The sequence below is a fragment of the Mandrillus leucophaeus genome, unplaced genomic scaffold (genome assembly GCF_000951045.1).
Source record: "Mandrillus leucophaeus isolate KB7577 unplaced genomic scaffold, Mleu.le_1.0 Scaffold668, whole genome shotgun sequence".
Lineage (NCBI taxonomy): Eukaryota > Metazoa > Chordata > Mammalia > Primates > Cercopithecidae > Mandrillus > Mandrillus leucophaeus.
The window spans coordinates 411,515-421,679 of NW_012107230.1; the positions used below are offsets into that span (position 1 = coordinate 411,515).

Sequence of the window (10,165 nt, forward strand, 5' to 3'; positions counted from 1 at the left end):
GCATACGTGGAAGTATATGTTGTATCTACAACACAGGGTGTATGATAGAGGCAGGCCTGGTTGAGGGTTGGAGATGAGAGTCAACGAGTTGGGAGGACAGATTGAACTCAAGATCATCCTCCTTAAATCTAGTTCTCTTTCAGTATTTCCTGTCTCAGTGAATGACAACATCCACCTAGACATGCTAACCTGATACTTGGAAGACATCTTTAATAAGCACTTCTATCTGTTGCCATTTTTGCCTCCTAAATATTTATAGAACTTTTTTCCATGCCTGCCACTAACACTCTAGTCCAAGCCATCATCTTTCACCTAGATTACAGCAATAGCCTCCTAAATAGACTCCCTGCCTTCACTCTTGTTCCCTATCTAATTCATCTTCCACAGAGCAGTGAGAATGATCTTTTCAAAATGCACTTCTGTTCATGTGACCTTTCCTTGCTTAAAACTTTCAAGGATTTCCTGCTATTTGTGGGATAAAGAATGAACAGCTTACTTTGGCCTAGAGGGCCCTGCAGAGTCTGGCTCCTGCCTCCCTTTCCAGCCCCATCTCGCACCACGCTCCCTCTTGCCACTGGCTTCCTTTATTTCCTAGAGACCTGCATATACTGTTCACTGTGCCTAGAAAACTACCTTTCGTCTAGTTAACTCCTATTTGCCCTTCAGACCTCAGAATCTACACACTTGTTTTACTGTCTGATTTTTTCCTATAAGCTGCCAGCTACATGAATGCAGGGACTTGTCTCCATCTTGTTTAAAGCAATATCTTTAGAGCTTGGCTGATAATAGCACAAGGGCTGACAGAATGGTGCTCAGCAAATAGGTGGTAAGTGAATGGATATATTTCAATAAAGGGGTTAATCCAAGCTGGGATAAAAACTATGCTTGAATTTAGGACTATTTCTTAAACTAACTGCCATGTAGTTTGCTTTTGTTTTAATGAAAATTAATATTTACCCTACTACTGGAATGTGTTTTATGTATGTTTCTGTTTGAAATGTTTGCAGCATGTAAGTGCTGCATGTGAGTTAATGACAAATTTTCATTTTACTTTCAATTTAATTTGTTTACCTAGGTCACAGTAGACACACCAACTAGCCCAGTTACCAGTGGACTTCCACTTTTCTTTGTTATAACTGTTACAGCCATCAAGCAGGTAAATTTCTTATTTACACTTACACCTGCATTTCAGTCCAGGCTTGTTGGAATTGCATTATCAAAGGCTCTTTTTCATATTTATATACAGTGGGTAGTATCTTTTATGGATCTATTTTATATTTGGTTCCTCTTGAAAACCTATTAAAATGATAGTAAGGCACATCCTTCGTGTATTTCCTTGTTTCCTCTTCAGTGTCTGTGTGTGTGGGTGTAAACGTTAAAGAAAGAGCAGGTAAAAGGTACAGCCCAGTCAGGAAATAGGAGGTAGATTTTTGATGTACATTAATTGTTTCAGTGTGGTATGTCTGTGTGGAAAAACTCCCATTTTTATGGATTTTTTAAATTGTTTATGACTGTAGCGAGAACTTAAGGGAAGAATACTTTGATTTTCTTGTTTTTTCCTTATACTGCTTCAGGGGGTAGTAGGTAGAGGGGACATTTCCTGTTTTTTGTCAGAGCTGATAGACTGCCACAGATTGTGATATGGATGTCTTTGAAGTATTTTGAACATTTTGTATGCTAGTATGTTTGAAAAATTCCAGATGAAAATGGAAACAGGAAATTGGAGGTGAAAGGGTAGGTTAACAATGTTAAGCATGTTTTGTGTCAGTCCACAGCATCTGACTATTTACAAACATACTTTTAGATGATACTTAACAAAGTACTTTTTAAAAGGATACCAAAGAAGCTTGCAAAGCAAAGGTCTTCTTAGCAGTATTGGGAACAAGATTACCTTTCCTCGTGGGGTTATCTGGTCTTACATCTTGCCTACCAGGAACTACAAGCATATTTTATCAAGTGTTCAGTTGCAAAATAAAGACTTTTGGAATGTTCTTTTCCTTAGACTGGTAGGATTATTTTCTTTAACATCATAAAATTGCTGGTTCCAAGAATAGCATGTGTGGTTTTCAAAGGCTTTTTTACTGATTCATTCTACTCCCAATACTGGTTCATGTTAGGGCCTTTATTTCTTCACCAGTATCACAAAATGTACTCTATAAAGTGATAGCCTAGCATTGTCATAAAGAGGACAGAAGAAGAATGGATATAGCACCTGAGGGGAAAAAAGTGGGGGGAGGCGATGAAGAGATTTTTCAAACAGTTGTATTTGAAAAGGTACAGACATTATTACAACGAAAAAAGGCAAAGGTATATAAAAAAGGAGAGGAGGTCATGCTCAAACATTCATGAGCATCCTCCTTCTTTAATCTTTTGGCTTAAATCTACTTTAGGTGAAAAGTCCAAAGTAAAATGAGCCATTTAATCTTTCTCCGATTACTTTTAACTGTAAAAGATGAATACCAATTTATATTTTCTTTTATCACCAAGTCAGTTGAAAAGTTTAGCTGTTGATCTCTAAAACTTATCATAGCTTCTCTGCTAAAACAATCCTAGCTTGCCTTTTCTATTCTCTGTGGGTGAGAAATAATTAAAATATTCCCTCGGAGATGATTACTCAAACAGTTTACTACAGCATGTACAAAAGATTATATGTAAGTGATTATGGCTATAAGAAAATACAAACTCAGGACAATCTTTTATTCAAATTAAAAAGTAGGGAGAATTAACATTAACTCAAATAAGAGTACAATTAAAATAAATCATAGCCTTTCACACATGAAAAACAGTAAGTCTCCAGTGCTTGTGTTTTCGTTAATGTTTAAAGAATGGAGAATACTTTTAACACAATAAAGCTATTTATCTAAGGAGTATTTTGAAAATGTATCTCAGATTTGCTATTAAAATGCGTAGCATTGTCTCTAGCATTCTGAGTTTAATGCTATAATTATAAATATTTGGTGTTGACTCATGGGAGGATATATAAATTTATTAACAGCGTTATTTCATCTGAACTCGATTATATAGTTATTTTTATGTTTCAGGGATATGAAGATTGGCTGAGACATAGAGCTGACAATGAAGTCAACAAAAGCACTGTTTACATTATTGAAAATGCAAAGCGAGTGAGAAAAGAAAGTGAAAAAATCAAGGTAGTTTTTCTTATTCCACTCCTTTTTTAATGGTAAAAATACACCTTTTAAAAGTGTATAATTTAGTGTCATTTAGTACTTCATAATGTTGTGCAACTGTTAACTCTATCTAGTTCCAGAACATTTTCATCCCCTAAAAAGGAAACCCTATACCCATAAGCGGATACTCCACATTTCTCCCTCCTCCCAGGCCCTGGCAATACTAACCTTCTTTCTGTCCCTATGGATGTATGTATTTTGAATGTTTCATATAAATACAATTATATACTATGTGTCCTTTTTGTCTAGCTTCTTTCACTCAGAATGTTTTTTTTTGGGGTTCATCTGCATTATAGTATATAGCAGCATTTCATTCCTTTTGATGACTGAATAACATTTCATTTTGTTGATTCATCAGCTAATGAACATTTGGGTTGTTTCTACCTTTTGGGTATTATGAATTGCTATGAACATTGAATTACAGTTTTTGTTTGAACACCTGTTTTTAATTCTTTGAGGTATATACCTAGGAGGAAAATTGCTGGGTCATATTGTAATTACATGTTTAACTTTTTAATGAACCACTAAACTATTTTCCACAGTGCCTGTAACATTTTGTATTCCCATCAGCAACATATGAGACTTCCAAGGTAGTAGTATTTTTTTTTTGACAGTCTCAGGCAATTATTTATTCCAGTTAATCATTATTTATTATTTACCCAGTAAGACCCCTGTCAAATAACATTTTTGACTTGTCAAACACTAATTTTTTGGTTCTCATTAGATTTTTTAAATGAAAAAATTATATTTTTAGAGCAGTTTTAGGTTCACAGGAAAATTGAGTAGAAAATACAGAGAGTACCCATAAACCCACTGTCCCCAAACACATTTTCTCTGGCTGTCAACATCCCACACCAGAATTGTTACAATCAGTGAACCTATTTTAGCAGACTATCACCCAGAGTCCATAGATTATATTAGGAGTCACTCTTGGTGTTGTACATTCTGTGGGTTTTGTCAGATATAGGATACATATCCACATATCCTACATTTGTATACATGTACATATGTATCCATAGTAGTATCATACCAGGATAGTTTCACTGCCCTAAAAATCCTCTATTCTCTTCCTGTTCATTCCTTATTCCCCCCAACCCATAGTAACCAGTAATCTTTTTGCTGTCTCTATAGTTTTGCCTTTCCTAGGATGTCACATGTTTAGAATCATACAGCCTTTTCAGATTGGCTTCTTTCACTTCGTAATACGCTTTCAAGTTTCTTCCATGTCTTTTTCCATGGCTTGATAGCTCATTTGTTTCTAGTGATGAATAATATTTCATTTTCTGGATATACCGTAGTTTATCCATTCACCTACTGAAGGGCATTTTAGTTGCCTCCAAGTTTTGGCAATTATGAGTAAAACTGCTATAAACATTTGTGTGCAGGTTTTTATGGGGACATACATTTTCAATTCATTTGAATAAATACAAAGAAGTGCTGAATTGTATGGTAAGAGTATGTTTCATTTTGTAAGAAACTGCCAAACCGTCATCCAAAGTAGCTGTATCATTTTGCATTCCCACCAACAATGAATGGGAGTTCTTGTTGTTCCACATCCTGACTGGGTTTTGATGTTGTCAGTGCTTTGTATGTTGGCCATTTTAACAGGCGTGTAGTACTATCTCACTTTTGTCTTAATTAGCATTTCATTGATAACATGTGATGCAGACTTTCTTTTCATATGGTTCTTTGCAATCTGTATATCTTCGTTGGTGAGATGCTGCTTAGTTTTTGCCCATTTTTTAAGCAGGTTGTTTTCTTATTGAATTTTAAGAGTTCTCCATATGCCCAACAATAGTTGTTTCCTCACATCTTCTTACAGTAATGATGGGAGGAATACTACAGAGTGGGAGGGTCACCAGTGTTTCACATAGAATATCTTCCTTTTTCTACTTTTTCTTTTCTCTATTCTCTACATCCTGGTCAAGGGGGAACTTGTGCTGAACTAGGTTAGGTTAAGATCTGAAGTTTTCGAAACAGTTGTAGAAACTCAGCATTATTGATCAGCATAAGAACCAAAGGCAGACTGAGTACAGTGGCTCATGCCTGTAATCCCAGCACTTTGGGAGGCCAAGTTGGGTTGATCGCTTGAGTCTAGGAGTTGGAATCCATCCTGGGCAACATGGCGAAACCCTGTCTCTGCAACATAATTAGCCAAGCAGTCCCAGCCACTTGGGAGGCTGAGGTGAGAGGATCACCTGAGCCCAAAAAGTTGAGGCTGCTGTGAGCCAAGATCGAGCCACTGCACTCCAGCCTGGGTGACAGAGTGAGACCCTGTCTCAAAAAACAAAAACAAAAACAAAAACAAAAACAAAAGGCTGCCTAAATGATTCATAGCATCCAGTCTGTTGTTCCCAGTACACTACGTAAAATTGCAAAGCAGGCAAAGTCCTCCTGCATCTCTCCCTTTCTCTCATTTCCTCTTTCTGATTTTGTTGACATTCCACCCCACCCGCCTTTACAAAGGCCCCCATTTTTCACTTTCCCACCACCAAGCTTCTTTGCCTTGAGGCTGAACTCAACCAGGTATAATCTTGATTAAATAAATGTGAAACTATTGTGATTAAATTATTGTGTGAGATGCTATTTGATGTAGCTGTTTCTGGAGTGTAAGTGTGTGGGAAGAGATGCTTATTAGCCAGCAGTCTCTAAATAGCAGATTGCTTGGCTGGGGAGTAGGGGGAAAGAGTTTGTTGAGACTCCTTTTGAGCAAGAGAGAGACTTGGTCTGCATCCTCAGTGTGGTGGGGAGTCTTTGAAGTGTTAAAGCCGGAGAGTGACTTGATGATTTTTTAAAATAAAACTGGAGAGAGGCAAAATGAAAGCATGGGCAAATGTGCAATCAGAGAGATATAGCTTAAGCAAAAAATGATAAGGGCTTATATTAGGATGATAGTAGTATTGATAACAATAATAAAAATAGTAATCACCATTTATATAGTATGTAGTATATATCAGGCAATCTTTTTTACATTCTATTACCTCATTTAACCCTCAACAACAGCCATATGAAGTAGGTATTTTTATTCTTCTCTCTTTACAAATAATGAAACCGAGGCATAAGGAGGTTAAGGAACTTGCCCACTACTAGTAAGTTGGAAAGCTGAGATTTGAATTAAAGCAAGCCTAGGTGTAGAGTCCGTACTCTTAACCATAACTCTCTACTACCTGTTTAGATTTTAAGGGAAATGGATATATTCAGGATATTTTTTGGAGGTAGAATCATCAGAATTAGTGATTTATTGGATGTAGTGGGTGAGAGAAACAGAAAAACAAAAAAAAAAGAATAATTAAGATAGCCTTCCTGGTTTTGGCCTGAGCGACTGAGTGAATTAGATAGTGCTATTAAAGAAAATGCTGGTGCTTTTAAATAAGATGGGAAAGCCTAGGAGAAAAACAGATTTAGGGACAGAGGTGGGAGTGAAGAGAAATCAGGAATTCACTTTTGGCTATGTTAAGTTTGAGAAACCTATTAGACATACAGTTGGAGTTGTCAATCCTGGAGCTCAGAGGAGATGCTTTAAATAGAAGTAGAAATTTGGGTGTCATCAGTCTGTACATACCATATGATGCCATGAGACTGGATGGAATGTCATACGGTATAGAGAATGAGACTTAGTAACAGGACTTGAGGAATTCCAGTGTAAAGCCACTATTATTTTTAATGGAAGGAGTATTTTTTGGCGTAAATACCGGAAACTAGACGTAGTAAGACACCTCTCAATCATATGTTATGCTTTAGTGCCAAATAGAAATGAAAGTTATGCTCTAGTACTTCAACCAATGAATCAACCAAGATGTATTGAAATATTGTGCTGAGTTCTAGAAGGGTTACAAAGAATGAAAAGAGATGGTTCATGCTCTCAAGAAGTTTTATAGTTTAACTTAGTAGTCATGCCACATAATGCTTAAAGAATAAAAATACAAGACGGTAACTGGTCAGAACCCAGTGAGTGCTTCTGAAAAAAAATACTCTGAATTTAGAAAACGGGAATGAAAACAGTTTTCTCACATGAGATGGGCATGAAATAGATTGTAAAATTTAGAGAGGCAGAGTGTGAAAACGTACGGCTTGGGGCAGAGAGTGAGGAACAATGCTAAGAGGTAAAGAAGCAGCTCCTTGGGTAAAAATGAGGTGTTAGGTTAGATTTAGTTAAAGGAGTTTATTTGAACATCTTTGCTAATGTAAATGTTTAATGCTGTAAATTTTCCTCCAAGTGTTGCTTTAGCAACAGCCTACAAATTTGGATATATTATGTTTACATTTTCATTTAGTTTAATATTTTCTAATTTCTCTCTAATTCTTCCTCGGTTCATGGGTTATTTAGAAGTTTGTTATGTAATTTCTAAATATTTGGGAATTTTCTAGTTATTTTTTTTTTTTTTTTTGAGATGGAGTTTTGCTCTTGTCACCCAGGCTGGAGTGCAGTGCCACAGTCTTGGCTCACTGCAACCTCTGCCTACCGGATTCAAGCGATTCTCCTGCCTCAGCCTCCCAAGTAGCTGGGATTACAGGCATGCGCCCCCATGCCTGACTAATTTTGTATTGTTGTTAGAGATGAGGTTTTACCACGTTGGTCAGGCTGGTGTCGAACTCCCCAGGTGATCCACCCACCCCGGCCTCCCAAAGTGCCGGGATTATAGGCGTGAGCCACTGTGCCTGGCCTAGATACCTTTTTGTTATGGTTTCTAATTTAATTCCATTGTGTTCAGAGAGCATATTTTCGTTTCCTCATTCATACCCTTTGTGTTATTGTTGTCATACGTTTTACTTTTACATATTATAAAGCCCACAATATGTTACTATTTTTGCCTGTGAGTTGTCTTTTTTGGTAATAAAATATATAAAATAAACTTTACCATTTAACTTTTTTTTTTTTTTTTTGAGACGGAGTTTTGCTCTTGTTGCCCAGGCTGGAGTACAATGGCGTGATCTTGGCTCACCGCAGCCTTCGCCTACTGGGTTCAAGTGATTCTCCTGCCTCAGCCTCCCAAGTAGCTGGGATTACAGGCATGTGCCACCATGCCCGGCTGATTTTTTTGTGTTTTTAGTAGAGACGGGGTTTCTCCATGTTGGTCAGGCTGGTCTCGAACTCCTGACTTCAGGTGATCCGCCCGCCTCGGCCTCCCAAAGTGCTGGGCTCACGCCAGGCCCCATTTAACCATTTTTAAGTGTACAATTTTTTTTATAGTAAGTACATTCACAATGTTGTACAACCATCACCACTATCCATTTCCAGAACTTTTCCATTATCCCAAACAAAGCTCTATTAATTAAACAGTAACTTCCCATTTCCCCCTTCCTCAGCCCCTTGTGGCCTCTATTCTATTAATACATTTTGTTTCTATGAATTTGCCTATCCTCAATACTTTATGTAAGTGGAGTTATACAATACTTGTCCATTCATGTCTGGCTTCTTTCACTTAGCGTAATGTTTTCAAGGTTGATCCATGTTATAGCATGTATCAGAAATTTCTTCCCTTTTAAAGGTGAATAATATTCCATTATATGTATATAACAGTTTGTTGATCCATTTATATGTTGATGGACATTTGAGTTATTTCGAACTTTTGACTATTTTGATTAGTGCTGCTGCGAACATTGGTATATAAGTATCTGTTTGAGTTTTTGCCTTTGATTCTTTTGAGTATATAACTTAGAGCAGAATTACTAGGTTGTAATTAACTTTTTAAAACCTGTTTTTTTGTTTTTTTTTTTAAGACAGAGTCTCACTCTGTCACCCAGGCTGGAGTACAGTGGCACGATCTCGGCTCACTGCAAGCTCTGCCTCCTGAGTTCAAGTGATTCTCCTGCCTCAGCCTCCTGAGTAGCTGGGATTACAGGCATGTGGCACCACGTGTGGCTAATTTTTGTAGTTTTAGTAGAGACGGGGTTTTGCCATGTTGGCCAGGCTGGTCTCGAACCCCTGACCTCAGGTGATCCGCCTACCTCAGCCTCCCAAAGTGCTAGGATTACGAGTGGGAGCCACTGTGCCTGGCCTAAAACTGTTTTTAAAAGATTAGCAATAAGAACTATATTTCATATTTACCCACATTTTTATCATTTCCCTATGTAGATTTAAATTTTCATATAGTGTCTTATTTTTTATCCATGAAGAACTTTCTGTAATATTTTATAGTGTAAATCTGCTGGAAGTGAATGTTCCTATGGAAAAGTTTTTTATCTTACCTTCAATTACAAAAATTATTTTTCCGGCTATATAGAATTATGGATTGGTGGGGTTTTTTTTTCTTTTAGTACTTTAAATATATTACTCCATTGTCTTCTGGTAAGCATAGTTTCTAATGAGTCTGTTTCATTTCTATTCTTGTTCTTGTGTATATAATATTTCATTGATGCCTTCACATTTTTCTTTCTATTTTCAGTTTTCAGCAGTTTGACTATGATATGCCTACATTTTTTTCGTCGTAGTTATCCTTCTCTGAGTTCTCTTGGATCTGTTGTTTGTTGACTTTGATTAACTATGGATAAAAAAACAGTTTTGAAATGTTTTTTCAGCCTCATTCTCTCTATTCTTTTGGTACTCCAATTACATGACTATTATGCTGTTTGATATTTTCTCCCTTGAGTAATTTGTTGTTTTTTTAAATACACTCCTTTTTCTCCTGTTTATATATCACTTTGGATAATTTTAGTTTGCTCTGTCTTCAGAATTAGCGATTATTTCCTTTGTTGTACCCAGTCCACTAGTTGAGGGAAATCTTCATCTCTGATAACATGTTTTTCATTTCTAACTTTACATTTTCATTTTTTTATAGTATCCATCTCTCTGCAAGCATTCTTCGTCCACTGTTATATGTTGTCTACCTTTTCCACTAAATACCATACCATTTAATATCTTCTTCTTTTTTTTTTTTTTTTAAGAGATAGGGTCTTACTCTGTTGCCCAGGCTGGAGTGCAGTGGCACAGTCATAGCTTACTGCAGCCTTGAACTCCTGGGCTCAGGCAGTCCTCC

The 10,165-nt window shown here is 36.8% G+C and overlaps 1 protein-coding gene across 3 annotated transcripts in view; it reads left to right on the forward strand.

Moving 5' to 3' along the window:
- The window catches only part of ATP11C (ATPase, class VI, type 11C), a 206,976-nt gene that overhangs the window by 116,445 nt on the left and 80,366 nt on the right, over positions 1-10,165 (forward strand). For all 3 annotated transcript variants that reach the window (XM_012001616.1, XM_012001615.1, XM_012001618.1), the window contains exons 4-5: positions 1,076-1,156; positions 3,042-3,149. In XM_012001616.1, the coding sequence (XP_011857006.1) occupies positions 1,076-1,156; positions 3,042-3,149 (189 nt within the window). The remainder of the gene's footprint in view (positions 1-1,075; positions 1,157-3,041; positions 3,150-10,165) is intronic.